This window comes from Mixophyes fleayi, chromosome 3 (assembly GCF_038048845.1).
Source record: "Mixophyes fleayi isolate aMixFle1 chromosome 3, aMixFle1.hap1, whole genome shotgun sequence".
Classification (NCBI taxonomy): domain Eukaryota; kingdom Metazoa; phylum Chordata; class Amphibia; order Anura; family Limnodynastidae; genus Mixophyes; species Mixophyes fleayi.
Window position 1 is genome coordinate 252,983,351 of NC_134404.1, and position 26,522 is coordinate 253,009,872.

A 26,522-nucleotide genomic window follows, 5' to 3' on the forward strand; every position below is an offset into this window, starting at 1 on the left:
GGCAGTGTAAATCCCTCTTTAAGCAGAAGGTGAAAAGAGCACATTATTTTTTTCTTCTTCCAGCTAGATGATTTGTTAGTTTAAGGCGTCCCTCAGGTTGCGGGCATGTTATTCTCTTCCTTTTAAGGATATTGGTAAATGGGAATCTCCTCCCTAAGGTGGATGCAGCTGTTGCATGTTTGTCAAAGATAGCTCCCATGCCTATTCCCAGTGAAGCCACACTTAAGGATCGCGTGAACGGAAAGTTTTAGGGCAACCTTTTTCCATTTTTGTTTTGGTTGGAAACTCTTTTTTTAAAGTTCCTCTTAGCCTCTGCTTTGGTGAATAAAGCTGTGGAACCCTGGTCCGAACAGTATTCAGTAGACTTGCATGCTAGTGTCTGAATTGCTCCCTTCTGTGGAGCAAATTTAGAGAGCGACAGAGTGCCTTGGAAAATAATCTTTTGATGCGAGACTGATTGGGGCTAGGATCCTCTGCCTCAGCAGTTTTGGCTCATTTGACCATTTAGCAAGAGGCCCGGGAAGGTGATGTGGAGTCTAAGAAGACTCGGAGTCCTTTCCTTTTTCGGAAGGTGTTTTGTTTTTTTGTTTTTGTGTGCCTGAACTTGATAATATTATTAGTCGGGCTTCAGGAGGTAAAAGGGCTTAATTTCCTGTTGCTATTTTCAGTTCAAAAGTTTCCAAGTTTTGGTTCTCTGGGAGAACAAGTAGTCTGTTTTCTAGAGCAATCTTATGCCCCTATGGTAGATCTGCAAAGAGGAGAGCTCTGGACTGCTAGATGCCCAGCAGCCAAGGCTTTGGACAAGCAATCTGTATCATGAGGGGCAGTACGGTGGCTTAGTGGTACCTGTGTACAGTTTGTATGTTCTCCCCGTGTATGCATGGGTTTCTTCCGGGTGCTCCGGTTTCCTCCCACACTCCAAAAACATACTAGTATGTTAATTGGCTGCTATCATTTGTGTGTGTGTGTGTGTGTGGTAGACAATATACGCTGTAAGCTCCAATGGGACAGGGACTGATATGAGTGCGTTCTCTGTACAGTGCTACGGAATTAGTGGCGCTATATAAATAGCTGATGATATGATGGGCATTCTGCCCACACAGGATCCGCTGTGGTGGGAGCCCGTCTACTCCTTTTCTGTGATCAGTGGTTCAATACTAACACAGATGCCTAGGTGAGACGAATCCGGGATACATGATAGGTCACCTCTGATCTCTCCCAGATGTTTTATTTTTTACCACAGTGCTCCCTGCAGACAAGACAAAGAGTCATACTTAGTGAGAGGCCGTTCTCTCCCTGTTTTCTTCAGGCGGGTGGTTCTTTCAATTCAGGACCATAAAATAAGTTTGCGAATTTAATGCAACTTGTGTTTGGTTCAAAAACCAGATTGTCCTTTCAGGCCCATCCTGAATCTGAATTCCATAAACACCCAGCTTTAGGTGCCCAGATTCAAGATGGAGTGTTTGAAATAGGGAATAAACAGCATGAGTTCTTAGTGGCTCTGGACATCAAGGACATGTTCTCACCTGTGAGGGACATTAGTCCTTTCTCAGGTTTGCTGTTAGTCATGTCATTTCCAGTTTCGTGCTTTTCCCAATCGGCTCACCACAGTTCAAACCGTGTTCACCAAGTTTATTGTGGCTCTGCAGTCCAAAGGAGTGATGGATCTTTTCATGAAGGCAGGTTTGCTTTCAGTGCTCCTTTGCCATGTTCAGGTGACAGACTTTGTGTTGTTCAGAATCCCACGATTGGACTACAAGTTGATTCCATCACTGTGGATTATATTTTAGGTCTTCTTTTTGACACCCAGAAACAGGTGCACTCAGACAAAATTCAGACTTAATGAAATATGGTAAGTTTTTTTTTTTTTTTTTTTTTGTTTTTTTTTTGGCTGTGAAAAAGACTTAAGTACACTTATACATTTTCTGCATGAATGTTCTGGGCTAAATAGTTTATACTTTCAAGGTGGGCCAGTTTTTATGTTTGAACACCTGTGGAATAGATTTCCTGTGTTTCTGCAGAGAGGTTGTCCATTTTCGATCTGGCAATGGAGAAGACTGATGCCAGTCTGAGGGTTTGGTGTCTGTAACTCTTCAAGCCTGCTTTCAAGATCTTTGGACCTTAGAGGAATCCAAGCTTTCAGTTGGTGTTGGAACAGCGAGTTGTGATCATAGGTACAGTTTGACCATGGCAAGGCTGTGGCATACCTCAATTACCAGGACAGCACCAAGAGTCCTCTGTCCACGCGGGAGATGTGCAGGACTGGCTCTGTTACTGGATGTTCACATTTGTATGTTGGGTATACTTCACATACAAATTCCTCATGTCCCTCTGGTGGTCCTCTGGGATCTCGACTTGGTCTTGAATGCTTTATAGCATTCACCTTGTGGATTTAAAATTTCTGAGGTGGAAGACTGACTTTCTTTTGGGCGTTTCTATGGCTAGAAGAGTTTAAGAGCTGACAGCTTTGTGATGCAAGTCTCGTTTTTTAGTTTTCCATGAGGATAGGGTGATTCTTTGGACCAAATCTAACTTTCCACTTAAGGGGGTTGTGGCTGGATCACTTGTAAATAACTTACATTTTATTTTAATAGCGCAATGCGCCAATTTATATAATTGCAAACATACTGATTTTTGTATTGGTATGTATTTTGTATGGAAATGTATTGGTCATGATTTTGTTTTTTAACTTTTCTGGAGGAAATGTGTTTTCTGAACTGTCTTAAGGCATGTAATCTCATGTTAGACATTTTCATCTTCATGGCTGACACTTTTATAGCCTGAAGGCACAGCAGGAGATTGTTACTTTTCGGTCCTGAGTAATTTTTCTTCCTGTATCTTAGAACCTGTAGACTCAGGATGCAAGTAATTTAGGATATCACAGATTGATGTGAATTTTGTAGGTTAAATGGCATTAGCTCCAAGGTTAGAGAACATATTGTATTCTGATGCTAATTATCGAATATAATATCTCAGATGTTGTAGTGCTAGCTGGGATCAGGGTACTGGGTTACCCCCTGTCCAAATGAATGTCCGAATCTGTATAAAAAGAGCATTGTTTGAACATGTAATGTATTATTCTAACTGTAGCTCCTGGAAAGATCGCTAGTACCACAAACTGGCATGCAAGTGTCCTTATTAGGGCTACATGAGCTAATAAAACACTGCTTCAAGATCCTGCTTTGAAGCCTACTTACCTGCTGTAAATCCCTGTGACCTACAGACTAGACCAGTCTAATCTGTTATCCGGCTGTTCAGTACCAATGCTCTGCCCACTAACATGCAACTCTCACCACTGTGATAGGCCAGGGGGAACCACCCACAGCATCCCTGATCAGAAAGCCAGAGGTCAGGTGTACCAGTCCAGGTGCCCAGCAAGGTACCCAGGTACCCAAGCAGCAAGTGTTACTCAGAAGGAAGTGACGCTAGGTCCCGTTGAAGGAGCCTAGTGGTGGCTGCAGCAAGCCCCTCCTACTGCGTTTTAGAGGGGCGCAATTTGGGATATACAAAGTGGACGGGGCAAGGAAATTCCAGCCGGTCCCCAGCAACAAGGACAGGGTGACATAGGACGTCCATTCTGTCACAGTGGTTTCCAAATTCCACCTCTTAATCAGAACTTTGTCCTGCTGGTTCTGGACAAGAGTAGGTCTCCAGTGATAGAGAGCTTTCTTCGATCTCTGGATGTGATTATAGTTTTGCGGACTCAAGATGTGTAGAAAACAAAGGCTCTTAGTCCTCTATGATGCGCATAACAGGGGATGGCGACTTCTTAGATTACCATTGCTATGTGGATTACGGCTGTATTCCATTAGGTTTAAAGTAGAGTAGGGCAAGCCTGTTCCTGAGAATCTTCACACCATTTTGGTATTTCTTGTGCAGCACAGCATGGAGCCTGGAGCTGTGTTATGTGGCTACCTGGTCATATGTTTACACTTTTATCAGATTTTACAACATTTTTAAGTTTATTATATTTGTATCCACAGATGCCAGTTTTGGGAGAAAGTTGCTTTGCGCTGTTTCTTCTGCAGTTTCCCACTAGTGAAGGCAGCTTTGGGACGTCCCCAAGTTACCCTGTGCCCCCAGTGTATGCCTGAGAAAATAGGATTTATTGTTAAGTGTATAAATCCTTTCTCTTAGTCCATTGGGGGGACACCAGATGCCCTCCCTTAACGCACTGGGTTCTCCTTTTGTGTAACATTTTATAGTTTGCTTTTGTTCAGGAGGATATTGCTCTTTTTCTCCTTTTGTGTTGCATTCTGTTGAGTGGGACACTGTGAGGGTATGGGAACTGGCACTTATGGGTTAACGTTGTAAATTGAACACTCCTCTCCAAACCCCTATGCTCCTAAGTTTAAATTTGAAGTGCTCAAGGAGTTGGGCAAGTTATGTTTTATTTCAACTGTATTTTGCAATTGCGCCGACAGGCATTTTTTACAGGCAGCACTCCTGTCCTGTGTATCTGTATAGGAGGAGCTGGTGCTGTTAGGCATCCCACCTCTGTCAAATGGTCTTCTGAAGGAGGATCGAATGTACAGGGGCTCTTATCACTGCAGAAGCACTTCTACATTAGCGAGCCCCCTATTTAGCTGCCCAAGATAGCCGCCGCAGCGAAGTTCGGTGGGTGGGTGATTAATTGGGTGGGTGATTAATTGCTGACAGTGTTTTTGATGATTGGCTGAGGTTACTAGAAGAATGGGAGCTGTTTGGGGCTGTGACAGAATGGACCACCTATGCCACCTTGTCTATTGCTGGGAACCGACTTGGCTTACTGGGTCACCTTTCCCTTTCTTTATCCCAAATGCACCCTCTAACTGCAGTAGGAGGTGCTTAAGCTGCTTCCACCACTGGACTCCTTACCGGCATCCAGAACCGGGTTACTTGTGGGTAACTGTCGCTACTAGTCGCTACTAGTTTACCCGCTTGCTGGTGCACCTGGGCTGGGATGGGTCCCCCCTTGCGTATCACACTGGCCAGAGCTGCTGGGTAGCGGGCAGAGCGTTGGTACCGCTCTGTCCGAAAGTTGGGTCTAAACTTCAGGACAATCTGGAACGGTTTAGAGTTGGGTCTAATCTGTAGGTCCCAGGAATTTCAGCATGGAAGAAGTTGTCAAGCAGGTCTTTGATGCAAGTGATGTTTGTTTGCTCAAGTGCCCTGATAAAGACAGGTTTAAGGTACCAGTGATCAAGAGGTCAGAAGAAACAAGAATGATACATTCAGTACAAACCAATGCTGTTTTATACAGTTTTTGGCACAGCCTCACAGGGTATAAACCGGCTCCCTGAAGTCTGTTACTTTCAGTATCAGAATTCAAGTGAGTTTTCCCAAACATGGATTTAAATGCAATTTACACTTATCTGTGATACCCTAAATCACATTGATCAGAGATTTCCTTTCACTTTCACCAGGAAACAGGTAGCGGCTCCCTGTTGGGCCTTCAGGCCAGAGCAGGCATTTGACACCTCACATCAAAAGACATAGTTAGCATTTCCTGCTATCAGCAAAGTAGACTCCCTCCCCACATTGCATAATTGGAGATTTCCTCTAGCAAAGTTACAAAACCCCAAACAGGGCAATTCCTATAGCAAAATACACACTATCAAATATAAGTACGTTTGCAATTATATATATTAAGCGCCTTGCGCTATTTCCTTTAAATAAATTTATACCATAAGTTATTTATAGGTGATCCTGTGTGTGTGTGTGTGTGTGTGTGTGTGTGTATGTATGTATGTATGTATGTATGTGTATATATATATATATATATATATATATATATATATATATATATATATATATATATATATATATATATATATATATATATATATATATATACACATACACACACACTCTGGTGGCCAACAAATTGTTAGCGTCCATAGACATTGCGGATGCTTAACTTTTTGATCTAGGACTGACTGCACAGTTTACTCAGATTTGCTATTCAAGATTCTCATCTTCAATTCAGAGCACTTACGATCAGTCTGGTGACTGCTTCATATGCTTTCACAAAGGTCATGTCAGTGATGGCAGCCCTGTTGAGATCTGCAGGAATTGTATCCTACGTAGACCATCTTCTTTGCTGCAAATTCACCTCCACAAAACAGCGCAGGTACTGGATTTTTAATCTCCAGAAATCCTACCTGATTCCGACTCAGGATGGACTTTCTGGGTCTAATCTTCGACACCAGGGAGCAAAGGGTCTTTCTTCTACAAGACAAGATCGGGAACCTCCGAGTACTGGTAAGGAGAGTTCTGACCCTCGGACATCCTTTGGTTCTGCCACGGATGATTTTGATGGGCTACACTTTTGATGCAGTGCAATATGCCGGGTTCAGATGAATATCTTGAGCATGTAGTCGAGGTCCGGGCTTTGGCTGGATTCTCCGCTTATATCGCTGTCCCCAGAGATGCGCCTGTCTCTCAGGTGGTGGTTGAGAACAGAACAAAGGCTGCCATTTTTAACAGTACAAAAACTGTCTTTCTCTCAATTTCTGTCTTGCTTGGTTAACATTAACTAAGGACCTTGCAGAATAGTGGGGTATAGAAGGTGAGGAGCAATAAACCCCAAGGAACCCATTGTCCCCAATGAACCAAGAGGATTAATTATTATACAGATGTATTTGACATTAAGTGGGCTTAGTTGATTGGATATTTGTACCTGAGAGGGTGTGTTTTTGTGACCTATAAAATTACTGAGATTTATGATTTAGCTTGAGAAAGGAACAAGTTCATCTCTGAAACTCTGCTGTTTGGTGTAAAAAGCAACCCTTCCCCTCACCCCCAAGAGGTCATTGTGGTTGGAGTCATGCAAATAGTTGATTATTTAACCCTTGAGGGGAACTATACAATTTAGAACAGTTATAATAAAGATTTGACTGCTCTCGGCTAATCACATAATTTATCACTATTAGTAGACGCATCCAACAATATGATACTCTTCAGCTGGTATTACCCTTTGCTTCATTCTCTCCCATCTGATGGTGTGATTTCTCAAGAATGGTCCGAACTTTTTAACAACATTCTTGCTGCCAGAAGTGCAGGGCCATAATTATACGCCTCCAATAAGCTTTATATTGACCTAAAAGAACGTAAATGGCCCCAGCAATACAAATAAAAGTATTTTTACCCCTATCTCACTAATAAAACACTTATAAATGTAATTTTTCTTTATAGATATTGATAAATGTCCATTGACAATAATAGCTGCTACTTCCAATTTCATGTTCGTTGCTAAACTTGCTTGGAGGTTTGGTACAAGTGTATGTACACTTTTTAACTGCACACAATTCAAACTGAATGATCTGTGTTTCTAGTGCAATAGGTTATGGCATCTCTAAGATCTAGCAGGTAGACTTTGGGAGAAGCAGCGGAGATCTTAATCCAATCTCCTGCCAGCCTAAATTTAATGGATCGTGCTAAATTGGTTTTACCTGTAGCTGGCTTGGTTTGGATAGGTTTTCTTTCAGATAACTTTTATTAAATCACATTGCCTGAATGGAAACAGGAATTCCTGTATTCATGTATCATTGGATCTTTTAATGCTGGCAAGTACATTATAGTCATTTTTGACTTTTTAAACCTAATCTGTATTGAAAAAGCTCAATTGAAACCCTTCACTTGTATCTGGCCATACCCAATAATGTGAAATCTCATGTAAAAGTACAATTATTTGGAATCCCTATGCTCATGAGATTTACGTTATTAAAACAAGTTAATGCTGGTTTACTAATTTTGACAGAGAAGTTTTGAGGACATTGTAACACTTGTTCTCCATTTTTGCCTATATTTTAAAATATATTGTACTTAAAAAGATACTTAACCAATGCACTCCGAAAATAGTGTCTTGTCAGTTCTAAATATGAGAGGGTGGACAATTTATGGTCTAGACTAGCAAATAAAACCTCTCAATATGTTAGAAAACAAGAAAGGCCACCAGAAAAATCAGTTAGGTTTAAAATTGTTTATTTGTAAAATAGAATGTAATTTTTCATATACTGTTTAACATTTCTATCTGGAATTCCTGCCATGTTGAAAACTTTGACCCCATGTGCAAGCAATACTTGCCTTACCTTACTGTCTGGCTGGTAGCTAGTAGAAGTGCTACAAATGGTGTGATTTTATTGGCTGAACAGTACCCAATAAATTAAAAAGAGCGCTGTGATCTTGGATTTAATATCATGGGATTTATCTCTGTTTACAGCTTTTTCAGACAGCGCTGTAAAGCTTCTAGAAAAGTAACACTTGAAACTTCAGAAGATAGTTTATTTTAACATTTAATGTTCATTAAACTGTTTATTTTTAGTTTTTATTGCAGCAATTGTTACCTAGTGTGATGTTACCTTACAGATTACATAACATTTCTTTCAGAATCGTCCATGGATGACTTGAAATTAAATGAGAAGGAATTGGTAGCTATGGCGAAGCACGAGACTGAAGAAGACAAGTTGTTTAATAAATTCAAGAAACGTATTTCAACTGAACCTGAACAGGTAAAACATTTTTACAAAAACATAACATTATACCAGAAAAAGCATGAGTTTGACATAAAGATATTTTTGTTAAGGAAATTTGTTTTCTGGTGTAAATTGAACAATAGAAAAACACATGTTTCTTCCTTGGTCACCCTGGCAGCCATCACGAATGGGTAAACTCAGCTGAACAGAGACAGGAAAAATAAGTCTCATCAGGTATATAATGTGATACTCCCTTCCTTCATGTGTCTTCATATTTCTTCAGCTGAACAACGCAGAAGTGAGCGTAGAGAGGTTTGTTGATTTTGTTAATGGGTTTATTAAACTTGTGATTCCTGGGACAGATACTAGAAGGTCTTGATATTGAGCCACTAGTGAATGCTAGCCAAGGCAATGGTGGCTCTACGGTCCACTATCTACTATTACATAGAAGCAAATGCTGACCATACTGCTCTTTTAAATTGCTCCTGCAATTGTCATTGCAGGGGCATCCGGTAAGCCTGCATCTCGCTTGTATGTACAGCAACGTGGGAGCTGCAGAGCCAGAGATTCAGTGTAACGTCCGAATACTTCAGAAAACCACTATTTCAACTGAGAAACCAACATTACATCTAAGAACATTGATACTCTCTTCAGTCAGTATTGCCCACTGGTTCAGACTCTCCCAACTAATGCTGTGGTTGCTCAGGAATGGTCCAAACTTTTTAACAATGACTATACAGCCAGAGGGCAAGACCATAATTATGAGCATTCAGTAAGATTGGATTGAGCTACAAGGCACCAACAACATAATAAAAGTTTTTATCCTACATTCTTTCTGGGGGGCACTGCTGCCTTGGGGTTGAGGTGAGTGCGCAAGAGGGGGGGTTAAACAAAGGTTTTCATGGGGCTTAATATGGCAGCCTAGTTGGGGTTATTTTTTACTTGTTTTTTTTTATTCAGCTACTGCTGTGAAGCATTTTATGTTTCATTATTACAGGCCGCATTTCTGTTCTCACACTTCCATGTGTGAGTATGTGTTTATGTTTGGAGGAGAATCTCTCTGCTGGTCCTCAGGAGGAAGAGGCACAGAGGATCAGGAGGGGGTTACACTGCCACAGAAATCTGTATTCACGTTCCCTGTTAGCTGGCGCAGGTAGCTCTGGCGGTTTCCAAGATGGCAGCCGCCACAGTGGCCGGTTTCATTTTCCCTCTTCTCCCAGTGGAGTTCAGTGGAGAGGAAATTTGGACAACTTGACTTTATAGGGGTTGAGGCTGCAATGGACATAGGAGCCGTTTGAATACCTGTCCTAGGACAGGAGGCTCCCTTTGCACTGGGTCACTGGGGGAGGGGGCACACACCCTTCACAAATAGTTTCTGCTTCTTGGTGGGTTTGCCTACCGAAAAAATCCCACCGGAAGTACATGACCTCTTGGAAGAGCTACTGCTGGCTGAAAGCTGCACTGTCTGTCTTCTACTCTTGGACGGAAGCTCCTCTTTAATGCTCTTCAAGACCCCTGCTGCTGAATGGAAGCCTCTTTTCTTTATTGAAAAATCTGTATTTGCTCTGTAAATCCCTATATTCTGTGTGTGTGTGTGTGTGTGTGTGGAATTGTTACAGACTCTGTTTTGCTGTTATTACTTTAAATTGACTTTATTAAAGGCAATATATATCAGAATTTGCATATTCAAGGTCTGATACTGTCCTATTTGGTCTTGCTGTTCCCTTTCTACGGTGTCTGAAAAAGTGACTAGTTCTAAGACCTAAGCTGTAGGAGGGACGTCTGTTTTAAATCCAATCCTCTTTGATTTCCCTTCATTCAGGCTCCTTAAATCTAGCCAGAAGTATCTCTATTTTTTTGTTTGGTGAGTGTGTGGGAGATCCTTTAAGGCAGTACTAATTTTAGGTGGGTACACTAATATGTTGTAATTATATTCTAACTTTTTTTTTGTATTGCTGTATCTATATCATTTATCACTAAGTCAGATTTCTCAGATTTATGTTGTGCTGTAGCCCTTATGTTATGTATGATAAAGGGACCAATTCCAAGTTTAAATCTGTATGAAGACGATCAATCTTAATTCCTCCTGTTTCAGGTATTCTTTTCAGTGCCTTGGTGGACAGCGGGGTCCAGGTGGCTGGTGTACGGCTTGTGAAGCTGAAAGATACTGTTTCATGAGCACGACTGGATGGGTAGAAGCGAAGTTGGTAGTGACTACTTTGGCAGGATCCCTAGCTGAAGCCTTTGCTGAGCTAATGAAAGTGATGCAGGCCCAGAACTAGTGAGTGACAATTCTGGCAGCAGGATCATCTGGAAAAGATGCTGCTTATCGGGAAGCTGTCATCTAGTTGTGACCTAGCTGAGCTTTTGTGGGCCAGAATATGGGAGCTATCCGTGGTAGTTTGACGTTCATGTCTTCACATTGGAGAGACTCTTCGGACCTCTTCTCACAGACCACGTAAGAGTCATTAGGTAACCCAGATTCTCTTGGTGACAAATCTAGATCTGATATTTCCTCACTAGTAGAGGGTGAGCCTTTGGGGAATCTATGGATTAAATGTACAATCCCTCAGGAGTCAGGGTATTGACCAACTACTTACTGCAGTTCAGCAGGACCTGGAAATAAGAACTTGTAGATGATCCAGCCCGGGATTTGTGACCTTATTTAAAAGCACCGGCTAAAGACTAATTCCTTTCCATCCTTTTTTCTGTTATCTAAACTATTAAGGGAGGCTTGGTCTGAGCCTGACGAGACATTTGTTGTTCCACAGGAATTTTCTATTTCAATTCCCTTTCTTCAGTAGAGATGAATAAGTGGGAACTACCTCCATAGTTGGAGACTCCGATGGCACGCCTCTAAAAGTCTACTATCTTGCTCCTTCCTATAACGCATCTCTTAGTTATGGGAAATGCTGATAATGTAACAACATTTTAAGGTCTATTTAGTAGCTGCCGGCGCAGCACAAGAGGTCTGCGCTTGCTTCATAGTGGGTTACAGGACCATTCAATATCCCTCACAACAAATACAGTCGGACAGACCTATATCTAAGCACCAACCCATAGTCAGACATAAGTATAAGAATTTCTTGGAATCTCTATGCTTGGTGAGGCCATACTTGGATTTAGAGTTCCAGCTTCAACAATTGTTGCCAGACAACATCTTGGCTCAGGTCCTGTATGGCTGATGGGACTCCTGATGAGCCCTTCCTTTTGGGGGCCACTGTTTTTTTGGATTGCAACTTGGCACCATCTGTCATGCTATGGGATAAACTGTTTTCTCCTACTAGTCCATTCAAACAAGTCTAAGACCCTAAGGTTCTTTTTTTTTCGTATTTCACGTTTTAAAAGTACATCCCATCTCGTGGTCAGTAAAGGGGAATACAAGCATAGACATCCTAGTGCTGTGGGGCCTTTGCCCATCTAACATTAAAGCACCTGGCAAAGTTCTTGCCCATCCAGATTTGTCTGGGTTGGGAGCCCTTCTTAAGTTGTTTCAGTACAATTGGCGGTTCTCCTCTCTGAATAGGTGGGAAAGAGGCATAAGACAATTGGGTTCCATGTTTATTTTTAAAGGATTTCTAGTGGATACGGTCAGAGGACTGGCTCTAATGTCACCCATTGTCCCTTCAGGATTTATTGTTCCTGTCCTGAATAGTCTAGCTAACCTCAATACCGTGACCAAATTTTTTCGGGCCACGGGTTCAAGAGGAATCCCTAAGATCAGTCAACTTAGCATGGTACACAGGGAAGTCTTGGTACCCTTAGATACTAAGGATGCATATCTTATATCCTACTCTGGCATGGGCTATGTTGCCTTCTCAAATTTTCCAGTCTAAGTATCATTTCATTTCCGTGCCAGCAGTAATGGGAATGTAAGTGAATAGAATTTTTTCATTTTGCAGTGAAGGCAATAGGGTAAAGTTGCAGTATGGCATACCACCATATATACCCACACTTCAGGGGGGAATATTAAGTTCCCTGGCAATGTAGGCGTCTCATGTGTGACACCTCTTTAGATACCATCACATTCTCAGAAAGAAGTGTAGCAACAACTGCAGCAGCCAAAAGAGATCTCTAGCTAGTGGGCAGGAAATTCACAATCTAAAAACTAGCTGACTATACTTCATTGTTGAGTCTTTTGAAACATTTGAAAATATTTTCAGACAATCATAGACAGTGGTGACATTTACTGACAGAAAAGGAGGCATCGGTAGCAAAACTATGATATCAGAAACTGTTGGAGAACAACTTAATGTTTCTCTCAGCACTCCACGTAACCGGGAAATACAGTGTGATAATGGATTACCTTAGTCGCTATCGGATACATTCTGGAAAATGGTTAATGCGCAAAGAAGTGTTTCTGAGAAGTTTGGCTACCCGAAGATAGACCTAGTGCCGACATATGGGCCCCAAAACATGGAGTATAGACCCACTAACAAGGCCTTGGATGTTCAGTTTATACGCACCCCCTTATTCATTGCACATTGAGGAAAATCAGGAAGGTGCAAGTAATAGCGATTCTCACTTGATGGCACTGCCGGTCATGATTCTTAGTGGCCTGGGAGATGGCATAGAAATTGAGCGGGAGCTGCTCAAAACAAAGAGGAATATCCAAAAAGGTAATTGATGTGCTTTTGCAAGCCAGAAAGAAAAATTTAAACATTATTTATTAGACATTCTGGAATATTTATCATTTGGCGTAAACAGAACCTGGCTATCCTAGACACTACAGATCTACCTAAGGTACTTGAACTTAATACAGAAGTGGAAGCTGCTCAAATTAATTTATAGGCCATAACAGGTGCTTTAAAGGGTGGGGTTATCCTGCAAGGAACATACACACAACATTTTTTCCCCCAGCACACTGCTATAGCCAGCAACAGATCTGCCATTTCTACTGTAGATAAAAATGCAAAAGTCTTTGTTGCACACATTTGCAAATGTATGTTTAAGCCATCCGCCACGCCAAGGCGCTTTTGCTAATAGGATGGTCCTACTCTAAACAATGAGAGTCCCATATATTTGGGCCATACATATGTGTTTTTAAATTGAGAACCAACTTACCAAAGAGGTACCCCAGAAGCCTCCAAACGGCAATTCCGTGCCAGTACCCCCTCTCAGCCACTGACACCAACATGCCTCTCAGACAAATACAGAAGTGGAAGCTGCTCAAATCTTTATCTACAGTAGAAATGGCAGATCTGTTGCTGGCTATAGCAGTGTGCTGGGGGAAAAAATGTTGTGTGTATGTTCCTTGCAGGATAACCCCACCCTTTCAAGCACCTGTTATGGCCTATAAATTGATTTGTGGAGCTTGTGCAGGGAAAAAGGAAATGTAAAGTTAACAATCGTGTGTGTGTGTGTGTGTGCAGCCTGTGTGGCAGGTTGCTGAAGGATTGTACTGACCCATTATGTGTATCATGCACCCCAGAAACTGTAGAGGAGCCTCCCCCCCCCCCCCCCCCCCTGAACAATTCAGGCAGTTCTTTTCATGGATGGCTAAAGCAATGCAGGAGTTTCAGGCCCCAGAACAGAGAGCTACAAGGGCCAGGGTCCCTACAATGGAAGATATGGAGAAAATAAGGCCAGGACCATCCTCCAAAACATTCAGCTCTACTCAGGAATGTGATTCGGACTCAGATAGTGAGATTGAGGTGAAAGAGGAGCTCAGAATGTTTAATTTGGATACTGTAAATATTATACTGAAGCATTTTAAACAGCCAGCAGTACCAATCAAACCGCAAGATGCATTGTTTGCATAGCACCGAGGCAAGTCTAGAGTGTTCCATATGCATAAAGTAGTTAAAGATTTGATTACTAGAGTGTCAGGCTCTAGACAAAAGTAATCCTAACATGGGGAGGCTAAATCGTATGTACCCTTTTCAGGATGAAGATGATGAAATGGTGTTCAGTGCCTAAAGTGGATTCAGCTATAACTGGCCTATCCTCAAGGACCACTCTCCCATGGAATTATTGGGGTCCATTGAAAGATGCTAAGGATAGGAAAATGGAGACTTCCTTTAGGAAATTATCTCCTCATGCATAAACCCTAAAATCTGGGGTAGCCATGGCTTCGGTAGCTAGAGCCCTGAGACTATGGGCCAATACTCTATATACGGATATTGAGGATAAGATAAATAGACTGTATCTTCTCGTATCCCTAGAGATTATGCAAAAAAGTATTGATTTCTTGTGTGAAGCTGTGATGGATACGATTGTGTTTCCTTCCAGGAGCATGACTTTAGCAGTAGTAGCGAGAAGGGCGCTCTGGCTACGTGCGTGGGTGGCAGATCACCAATCTAAAAGCCGTCTGACAACGCTTCCATATGAAGGCAGTTTTCTGTTTGGCGAAAAACTGGACAACCTTATGCAGAGGTTAGCAAGTGGCAAAATGGGTTACCACAGGACAGAAAGGTGAGACGTTTCTTTTCTTATTCTACATAACAGCAATTTAAGGAAGCCCGTACCTACAGGCCGGGGAGACGATATTCTAGACAGCAGGATGTGGCAAGAAAGTCCTTTCGGGCCTTCAGTCCAAGAAGGGGGAAGCAAGGACAGCAAAGACCCCAATGACTATCTACGAATCCAGTCCCCACTAACTCCAGTGGGTGGCAGGATGTCACGCTTTGCAAAAGTTTGGATTCAGACCACACAAGACAAATGGGTCCAGGAGATAGTCACCAAGGGATATGCTATAGAATTCTATACATACCCTGTAGACAACAAATTCATTCAATCAAGAAGTCCCTCTTCTTCCCTAGAATGGCAGGCATTGGAGGAAAGTCTCAGAGGCCTGGTGAGAACAAGAGCTATTGTATCAGTACCATCGGCACGAGAAAGAAAGGGGTTCTACTCCAGACTGTTCCTTGTCCAGAAACCATTAGGTGCCTTCAGGACAGTGCTAGATTTAAGGGCTCTCAACTGCTATGTGCAAGCAAAACATTTCAGAATGGAATCTGTCAACACAATTCTCAAAAGCACTAGAAATAGGAGATTTTCTAACGGCAATAGACTTAAAAGATGCATATTTCCATATTCCGGTCACATTCCATCACCAACAGTTCCTAATGTTATGCATTCTAGGGCATTACTTCCAGTTCATTTGTCTTCCGTATGGTTTTTCCACGTCGCCAAGAACATTCACCAAGGTCCTTGTAGTGCTAATGGCGGCGCTCAGGGAAAGAGGAGTGACTATGTGGCCATATCTGGAAGATATTCTAGTTTCGGCAATATCAGAAGAAACATCTCAAGTGTTCCAGTTTCTGCAACAACATGGTTGGTTAGTCAATCTAGAAAAAAAAGCCAGTTGATACCATCACAACAGCTTGTATTTCTACGAGTGCAAATAAATACACATATGGACAAAGTCTGCCTCTCTCAAGAAAGGGCCGGCAAGATCCAGTCGTTAGCACACCTGATTCAAATCCAACCTTGTGTGTCAGCGAGAACATGTCTGCGCCTCCTAGGAATGCTTTCCTCAACAATAGGAATACTCCCATGGGCGAGGTGGCATATGAGAGTTCTTCAAACAATCCTCTTTGCGCAGTGGGATCATACAGAGTGGGGTCCCTAGACTCCAAAATCAATCTCAAGGTCAGCCAGACATGCCTTACATTGGTGGCAGCTCCTGGGCCTGAGAAAACAAGGTGTGACCCTTTCGGTACCAGACTGGTATATCCTTACCACAGACGCCAGTGCACTAGGTTGGGGTGCTTACATACAAGGTATGGTCACGCAGGGCACTTGGCGAGATAAAGAGAGAATTCTTCAGGCGAACGTCTTGGAGATGAGAGCAGTCTGGCAGGCGGTTTAATACATCCAGCCCTATCTACGAGACAAGCATCTACGAGTCTTCTCCGACAACAGGACTGTGGTTGCCTTCATAAACAAGCAAGGTGGTACCAAGAGTAGAACAGTGTTGGCAGAAATAACCGCTTTGATGGCGTGGGCAGAGGCAAATCTGAGATCTCTCTCAGCCCTTCACGTAGCGGGCAAAGACAACGTAGTGGCGGATTACTTGAGCAGACACCAAGTTCACCCAGGGGAGTGGGAGCTGCACAAAGAGGTCTTTCAGCTGGTACAATGCAGATTTGGAACACCAGAAATAGACATTTATGGCTACAGGAAGCAACACCAAGGTACCCCTCTTCTACTCCCGTCACAGAGACATCAGAGCTCTAGGGATAGATGCCCTATCAAAACAGTGGAACTTCAAACTGGGGTACGTGTTTCCTCCCTTTCCACTCATCCCTCAGATACTCAGGAAAATAAGGAAAGAGAAAGTGAAGGTGATAGTGATCCTCCCGGCGGGGCCAAGGCCCTGGTTCGCTGTAGCACAGAGAATGGTGCTGGAACATTCATGGCCCTTACCGATCAGGCCAGACCTCATACATCAGGGTCCAGTTTTACATCCAAATCCAAGCTCTCTGAGTTTGATGGCATGGAGACTGAGAGGCAATTATTAAAATCCAAAGGGGTCTTGGATGAAGTAATAGACATTCTAATTCACGCCAGAAAGAAAATCTCTGTGATTTATTACAGAATCTGGAAAAAATTTCTGTTGGGCAGGAGACATGGCGAAGGATCCCATGTTTGCCAGTGTCCCCGGTGTGTTAGAATTTCTCAAAGATGGTTTTGTTAAAAGACTAGCACTTGCTACGCTGAAGGTGCAAGTATCGGCCCTTAGCATCCTTCTTGATATCAAACTGGCGTCTCAGAGTCTTATCTTCCAGTTTTTCAAGCACTACAGAGGTTACGCCTAAGATGGAAACCATTCTTAGCCCCTTGGGACCTTAATATTGTTTTGGATGCCTTAACAGCCGATCTGTTTGAACCGGTACAAGACATATCTCTTAGATGCCTCACTCTAAAGGTACTCTTTTTGATGGCTATCACTTCGGCTCATCGAATAGGGGACATACATGCTTTATGGTGTGAAGAACCCTTTCTGAATATCTATGAAGATAGAGTGGTTCTGAAGACGAATCCGGATTATTTACCCAAGGTGGTGTCCTCCTTCCACATCAATCAGAAGTTGATTCTGCCATCATCCCGCTAATAGTGACGAAACACTTCTCCACACCCTACACCTAGTAAGGGCTATGTCTACGTACATCATCAGAACAAAAAAATCTGAGGAAAACAAAGCAACTAATTGTGCTTCCGGAAGGTCCTTGCAAAGGACAGACCCCATCCAAACCCACATTGGCAAAGTGGATCAGAGACGTGATTGCACAAGCCTACAGACGGAAAGGGCAGGAGGTACCTAGACGACTGAAAGCACATTCAACTAGGGTGGTAACAACCTCCTGGGCACATAGAACACACTTTTTTCTAGCCATTATTTTCTTGACGTTTCAGTCTCTAAAGAAACACAGTTTGGGAGAAAGATTCTCCAACAAGCACTGTGAATGTATTTTCTGTTTGACTTTATTAAGGTGTTGGTTTATTGCCCTCCCAATTTTTGTACTGCTTTGGTATATCCCATTGTAAGGGCTGCCATGGAGTAGGGAAAGGAAAATTGAGAATTATACTCACCGTTAATTTCCTTTCCTTGAAAGACTCCATGGCAGCCCTATATTTTCCTACCCTTGTTCTGTAGTTATGTATAGGACGGCTTGGGAACTTACGAAAGACACTGAGGAAGAGGAGGAGCTGCCTTATATATAGGGGCCAGGTGGGACAAATTTCTTCCTGTCTACACTAGCTGATCAGGGATTAACCCATTGTAAGGGCTGCCATGGAGTATTTCAAGGAAAGGAAATTAACGGTGAGTATAATTCTCAATTTTCTTTTCCGTGAAAGATTCCATGGCAGCCCCAATATATTCCTGCCAATTTTGTATGTTATTATATTTTCCAGGAACAGATTGGGAAGAAAGAGCCACACATTATATCTGGCGAGGTGTTTCCTTTTCCTGTCTCTGTTCAGCTGAGCAACCCATTCGTGAGGGCTGCCATGGAGTCCTTTGCGGGAAAGAAATTAACAGTACATAATTTGCTTATATCCATAAGAAACAACCACTCCATTTAAATTTCACACAGAACTGTAATAATGTAAGGCTATGTCCACATCTATGCCCTTAAAAAATGTACCTTTCGACACTGTGGAAATAAAAGTGGTCCTTCAATGCTTTGATGTTTACCATGTGCTAAAATGTAAGCCAGGAGGAGAGTTTTATAGGTGACAGCTTTATATTGTATTTGGGTTAAGTGCACTCACTAGCCATGCACACCCTTTTAAACAAGCCCTAAAGTATATGACCTTAACTTCCTTTATGATGGGTAGTAATTACCTTAGCAACATCTAACAAAAAAAGTCTAAAACCACTGAAGCAGCAAACTTTGTGAACACCAATATTTGGTGTCATTCTCAAAACGTTTGGCCATAACTGTTCTGTGGGTAAAAATTGACTCCTGACTTGCTCACTACTTGAAATGATCTGCAACTGTCAGTCAGTTTATAGATACAAGCTGTAAGTAATATTGTACCGCTATGAAGAGATTGCATGAACCTCTGCTACAGTATATAAACAGACTGCTGAATAGGTTTTGAAGTTTTGTATTTTATTGGGCATATGGATTGTTTTTATTGTAATTGAATATCATTTACTGCCTGTTATGTTTATGGAGGTGTTGGGGATTTTTGTTTGCTGGTTGTCTTTTTGTTGGGGCATCTTTTTTATAAACATCATTTTAAAGTACTTTACAATTGACAAGAGAATATATACCTCTCTATTCAACAGTCTCTCATATCTACAGATGGTTTGACCCAAGTTTACAATGTGCGTGTAATATTAATATGTAAAAAGAGCAAACAAAACCTTTTTTTTTTATGTAAAATGTTTTTCTGCAGGTCTTGAGATATTGTCGTAGTGGGGATCCTCTGTGGATTTCACTCCAGAATGTCCCAAAAGAAAATGATGTTCCTAACTGTGCATGTGGAGCCAAAAGGCTATTTGAATTTCAGGTAATAAAGCAGAACTCATTGTGTGTTGGATTGTTGTCACTGTTCATCAATCCCCTCTAGATTTAGTTCTTGTTTACACCTATTTGGCTTTTTTAGCTTTTTCACATATTCATGTAATGCCCCTTTTTCCGGTTAGGGTGTAATATATATATATATATATATATATATATATATATATATATATATATATATATATATATATATATATATATATATATATATATATATATATATATATATATATATATATATATATATCTATATATATCTATATATATCAATTTGTGTGTGTGCGGTCTGCAAATTAATTCAATACCTTGTGTTCCAGATTGCGCAGTGCCTCCACCTTGGTCTGATTACCAAAGGGTCTTCTTTGGGTAGTGTCCTGGTTGTAGCAACACCAGAGGGAGACCAAGGAACCTTCGTTCCCCCCTCACTGGACCAAATGTACACACAAATGAATAATATCACACATGAATTATCTTTAAAAGCCACACCGGCACATATATTAGTGTGGTATAAGCTTCTAAAGGGATTTTCCAACATTTTAAAATATAAATTGTGGTTTAAACAAACAATTGTATATAATTGATATATATATATATATATATATATATATATCTCTTCTCTATTCTACTACTAAGAGGTACATCTCTTTAAACTGCAATCATCTGGCAATTGACATGAAATTAGTTCAGCAGCATAAATAGACATATGTTTACACTTTGAATTTCACCATCTATCCCTTAGACATGACCATATAGTCAGTTTCTCTTGTATGTGACTGAAATAATGGTGAGGTAGTCTACACAGTTTCTCATACATGTAATTCAGACTCTGCTCCCTAACTAACTGTCCCTGCACTAATCCCTTGTTTAATATTATCTCAGAGTCCAGCAAAAGGATTATTTTCCATTACAATCTTCAGGCCTTCCACACCTAGTCCCTATCTGACTACTGGTATAATAGAGTCCTAATAAACAGATAATGAGATGTTACTTATCCATTTAACGATCAGCCTTTTAGTCCAAGAAGGCTTTTTCCAGTCAGTTGTTTCTCTCTTTTAAAAATATATTTTCCTTCTTCTCACTGTGTCTCTCTCTGGGGTATTTTCTTTATTCCAGACTTTTACTTTAAACAACTGACAGGGGTGTACTCCCCTCAACCAACAGCTCCTTTTTACCAATATCGCTCCTCTGTATACATGGGTCTAATAGATACTGGTCCTCCTCTTCTCAGACTTCTGGTACTCTCACAGAGTCTCTGCCCTGCCTCTCTGCTTCCTCTGTTTTGCTCCCAAGCAATAGTACAGGGCTACACTCACCTCTGTCAGCTTTGTTTTTTCTTGCGCTCTTCTATACTCCTTCTCCTCTTTAAATCTGGCAGTTGGAGTGCAGCAGTTGAAAGTCATTCCTCTCACACCTTAGCCCCTCCCCCTTTCGCAAGCTCTTACTGAATCCCCTGGCAGCAGCTCAGTGCAAACAGAAGATTGTAGTTCCTGGTTGAATACAGTTCCCCAATGCGCATGTGAAGATGTCCGTGTCTGCTAGCTTTACATTAATGAGCACACAATTTGCTTTCAAAATAGGCTTAAAAAAAGTGTAGCCTTTTCCACCATTGTGTCCTAAAATTGTAACCCCACAACTAAAATTTTAGAACAGGGCATGCGATTTATTTCTCATGCATTAATGCACACTATCGGCACAATAAATAGTATTGGTAAAGGAGCAGTGCATGAAAAAATGTGCTTTCCAAAATACTTATGAAATATAAACGTAACTCTGCATAAGAGCAAGTACTAAAACTTGCCATTAAGGTAAAGTAGCTCTTCCACCATATGCATTGTAACAGGACCCCTATTGTACCCGAGAAAAAAATACTGTATGTTCGGTAATATTTAAATTTGTTTTACTTTTCTGCTGAAACAGTCCTGATTTGCCCTCCCGCATTATTAATTTAAGCCATAAATGACTATCACATTTGTCACTTTTGTTTTCGATTTCGCAAAGTGCATCTAGGAGAGCACTTCCCCATCCAAGTGCAAATGGAAGATGTTAAATGCAAGATGTATCACATTAAAGTCCTTTTGCAAGAGTGTAAATGGCCACTAAAATTGCAACCTCTCGCCACTTTATCTCATTTCAATTATCCTGCTCCTCACAGCGAATTTTGTTTTTGCACATATCGGATAACTATGCGCACTTACCCACATCAAGATTCACAGCACTTCCTTTCGTTCCTTAATTTTGATCTGAAGGTATTTGCGAAGATCTTGGCCACTAGGCTGAACCCATTTCTCCCAGCCCTCATGCATTCAGATCGGGTGGGTTTTATCCCAGGGCATCAAGCCCCTGACAATACTAGAAGGATTATTGATTTGATTCATACGATACACAACGACAACCTACCTTCCCTTCTCATATGCGCTCGACGCTGAAAAAGCGTTTGACAGTATCTCTTGGTCTTTCATGGAGGGGTGCTTCGAGCAATAGGGTTCACAGATAGATTTCTGACAGGTATCTTGGCCCTTTATCATTCCCCTTCGGCCACCGTTTCCGCTAATGGCTTGACTTCGATGCCTTTCCCGATTCTAAATGGGACACGCCAAGGTTGCGCCCTTTCTCCACTTATATTTGCTCTGATTATTAAAAACATTGGCCACAAGGATTCGTGATAACCGTGAGATAACTGGTATACAAGTGGGTCATAAGATAGCGCTTTATGCAGACAATGTCTTGTTGCCCAATATGTCGGTTCCTCCTCTCCTGGCTGAGTTAGACCTCTATGGCTATTTTTCAGGTTATAAGATCAATCCGGTCAAGACGGAGGTGCTGGACTTTAATGTTTCTGATGCAGACAAGGTTCTTCTGGGGCGTTCCTTTCCATTCCAGTGGGGTCTTCAAAAAATTAAATATTTGGGTGTCTTTATCACTAAACATTACCGGCATCTTTTCCAAGCTAATTTCCCCCTCCTACTTGGCCAAATAAAGTCTGACCTGGCAGCTTGTTCACAGCTCTACATCTCTTGGATTGGCCACATTAATGCTGTTAAAATGAATATCCTCCCCAGATTGCTTTATTATTTTCAGACTCTTCCTATTTGCATCCCACGCTATGTCTTTAAATTCCTCCAGTTCCACGTTATTAGGTTTGTTTGGTCGGGCAGGCGGCCCCGAGTTTAACTCAAAATTCATCAAAGGTCCCACGGGGGAGGGGGCCTGGGGACTCCTGATTTCCATAGATACTATCTCTGCACAACTCGCTCAATGTGTCCTATGGTGCGGACCGATAGAAACTAGAGTTTGGTCTAAAATTGAGGTGAAAGGTCTGGGGATGCTTTCACTATCCTCTCTCCTATGGCTCCCAAGGGTACGCCGCCCCAATCGGTCTCTGCTTCTCCCGGTTATTTCACATTCTTTATCCATTTGGGACTCCTCTCAAAATGTCGCCACATCCTTACCCAGTAATTCCGTTATTTAACTCCCAGGATTTCATCCTAGCTCATTTCAGCCCTGGTACTCGTGGGGAGTCAGATATCTCAATCATCTAATCTCTTCCGCGACCTTCCCTCAATTCTCTGACATCCAATCTCGTTTTCATTTTCCCTCAAAGCACTTTTACCAGTTTCTGCAACTACGTCATTTTCATAGTGGTGTTAAAAGCCGCCTCTTAGTTCGCCCTCTCTCTACCTTTGAAGCCCTCTGCTTACGCCAATCCTCAACAAAAGGTCTCATTTCCACTCTTTATTTCAAATTGGCTTCCTCCACCTCGACATTTAGAGGCCTACATGAGTCAGCCTGGGAGCGGGACCTTGGTGAAGAGTTATTAGATGAGGAGTGGTCTGAGATTTACGATTTGCCTCCAGTTCCATCTGTGTCAGAATTAAAGAGAACACCTATAAGATACTATACAGTTGGTACCATGTGCCCTCGCGTCACCGTAAAATCCTTCCTGACTCGTCTGATCGGTGTTGGCGGGGTTGCTCCCATGAGGGCACGTTCCTCCACATTTGGTGGTCGTGCCCAAGATTGTCAAGTTTCTGGATGGAGATTAAGAATTTGATTCACTCAATTCTGCAGGTGGACATTCCCCTGGAGCCTAAATTCTTTGGTCTTCCCATGCGAGTTCCCTTGACATCCCGCCATCAGAATAAACTAATTAGACACATTCTCTCGGCAGCTACTTGCCAAATAGCGGCAGATTGGCGGCAACAATCCCCTCCTTCCCTTCAGTCCATAATCAGTAGAGTTTGGCAGACCCAGCGGATGGAATTTATGACCAGTATTATCTCCTCGAGAGCCTTCACCAGGGTCTGGGTCCCGTGGCTATCCTTTTTTCCAGATGAGTCCACCCTTCACATAACTTAGTACTATTAAAATTTTAGTATTATTTCTTTCCCTTTCTAGAGTGTTTTCCATGTCTCACAATGGATCTAGTCACTTCTTCCCTTCTTTTTCTCTCTTCTTTCCCTCTTCCTTTTCCTTGCCCTTCTCTCTTTCTCTCTCTTCCTTTTCTCTCTTTCTCCGAACAAAAACTTTGGGTCACTCATTAACTTTTTATTTAAAATTCCGGTTGACATGTAGAATTTCATGATCTGCGCTGGACGCAGACCCTGTGTGATTTTCTTGTTATTTTCTACCTGTATCCAAGATGTCAGCTGTAATTTGTAGTATGTGTGACTTAGTAAAATAAAACTTTTAAAAATAAAATAAAAAATAAAGATTCACAGCACTTCCAAATAGAATTTTACTTTGTGCCTCTGCTTTCTGTGCATAGTAAATGAGGCCCTGTTTGTGCAGTTGTATTCTCTAAACATAGACCCCAAAATGTAATGATCTATCATGGAGATTGTTGGCTCCTTATTTCTATAATGTGATTTCTCTGAAGCCCTGTTTATTTGTTCTTTTGGGCATCAGCTACTTACTATGATTTTGTTTTGTACCAGGTAATGCCACAGCTGTTGAATCATCTAAAAGTGGACACTCTTCAAGAAAGCATTGATTGGGGTATTCTGGCTGTATATACATGCTCTGCTAATTGCAATGCAGAAACGCAGTATGCTGAGGAGTTTCTATGGAAACAAGATGTGCAGGGAGATGCATTATAATATGCTGATTTGCAACACCCTTATTATACATTCTAAAAAATTGCTATATTGCATTGTTGAATGGTTTGACAAAGTTTTTGTTGACTGCACTTTGATTAACAAAGTTTTTGTGTTGAGAAGTGCAAGTACTCATTCCATTTAATGGATAACAGGTTTTGAGTCCCACGGTATGGCTTTCATTTGAATCAAGCTGCACTAATAATGCCGCTAAGGAATGCTTAGAACTGAAAGCAACCAAATACCTGAGTGCAGCCTAAGCTTTTGCTGACTGCACTTTATTACATGAAGTTTTGTGTTGTAATTGACTCATCCTTGTCACATTGATAATATAGATTTCTCTGTTTTATATTTTGTAATAATGAGATACTAGATTCCACTAAACTTCCTGATTATACTTTACATCTTTAGAACTACACATGCAATTGCTGTGTTCTCATTAACAAGACAAATGAGTGTGCCCAGCTTATTTTGTCACTTGTTGGAATTGTCACCAACGCACTTGTGTTGTGGACAAGTAGAGTACAATCCATTTTGTGGGGTGAATCTATGTTCAAGAGAATGTAACCTATCAAATGAGCAACTGGTCATAGTGAAATCAGTGAGGCTTCATGAATATTAGGTGGTGCCTACATTTAGTCACTGGTTCCTAGTGAATTGATCGGATGCATACTGGCTGACAGGTCCAATTGACATTGGTGAGAAATTTTAGATATAACCTGTTAAAACTGTACAATAAATTGTTTTAGCATACAACATTCTTTTCTATATAATTTATTTCCTTTTCATTTTTCTATGGTAAAAACGTTTTCAAGAACCATGCAACAAGCATTTTGTTTTTACATACATATACTGTAATGATTGTTCAGTCAAGGTAGTCTGGCTCAGGTTACCTAGGCTATAGATCTATATTTTTGCAGTGCAATGAAATATAAGCCATTGAGAAAGCAAAATAAAATCTACAGATAATACATGCAGTGGTTTAGCATCTGATTGTGTATTACACCGCACTGCTTATGCTGCACACAGTTTATGCACATCTAAAAATAGGGATCTATCAATCACTATGCTGAACATATTGTTTAATGACAGACCAAAAATATAGCAAGCTGTGCTCTGGGTCTACCTGGCATTTGGTAATATTTCAATGAGTACAAAGAACGCATTCTTCATAGGGATTAATAAAGCACTAGTTTAAACTATGCATAAGCTGCGTTCCATTTTTGGAAGATGAAAGACTAAAATACTGAGACTTTTCTTTTTATTGTCAAGTTCAAAAGGAACTCTATATTAAACGGTCATAGTATTTAGCAGCTAAAAAAAGGTGTTGTGCACACCAAATCCTGATACACAATATAAAACGTAAAGCAGTGTTATGCGGCTACCATGACCTTTTAATATACTACAATATATTAAGAGTTTGAATAATTAAACAAATGTGTGTATTAACTGGTTATACATAATAGAAAATTATCACAAAATCAATCTAAGGTAATAATAGAAAATGGAGACAGATGAAAGTATTCTGTAAAGGATCTGCATTATAGACTAGCTCTTACATAAAATAAATTAGGAACCAAATAGTTAACGGAGAGGGGGAGTACCAATAGTCTCTCTTTGGTCTAATATTGTGGAAAATATGCTAATCTCTATTTTAATACCTTATTTATAACTATTACCATCAACAAATTCATTGCTTATCCCAAGGAATACAATTAAATTTCTGCTCTAAATCCATCGAACCAATATTTATTTCATAGGTTGCTGCTTATATTATCAAGAAACACTGCATGCAAGATGTAGCTTCATTTAAAATGAAGTGTTTTGTTTTGTTTTTAATTCTCATTCTAATTGTATCAATCATATACATAAGCATAGTATACATCTTCAATAAGTTTTGTTCATTCTTATCATATATATCATAGATGTTTACAGTAATGTTAATGCAATACATTCATTTCCCGTTTTGTATACACATAAATATTGTGGGTGTG

At 41.1% G+C, this 26,522-nt stretch overlaps 1 protein-coding gene across 2 annotated transcripts in view; it reads left to right on the forward strand.

Annotated features, from left to right (window-relative positions):
- Positions 1 to 25,284, forward strand: part of PDCD2 (programmed cell death 2) — a 38,455-nt gene extending 13,171 nt beyond the window's left edge. For both annotated transcript variants that reach the window (XM_075203412.1, XM_075203413.1), the window contains exons 4-6: positions 8,371 to 8,492; positions 19,311 to 19,424; positions 24,370 to 25,284. In XM_075203412.1, the coding sequence (XP_075059513.1) occupies positions 8,371 to 8,492; positions 19,311 to 19,424; positions 24,370 to 24,531 (398 nt within the window). In that variant the 3' untranslated portion in view covers positions 24,532 to 25,284. The remainder of the gene's footprint in view (positions 1 to 8,370; positions 8,493 to 19,310; positions 19,425 to 24,369) is intronic.
- Positions 25,285 to 26,522: the final 1,238 nt, after the last annotated feature.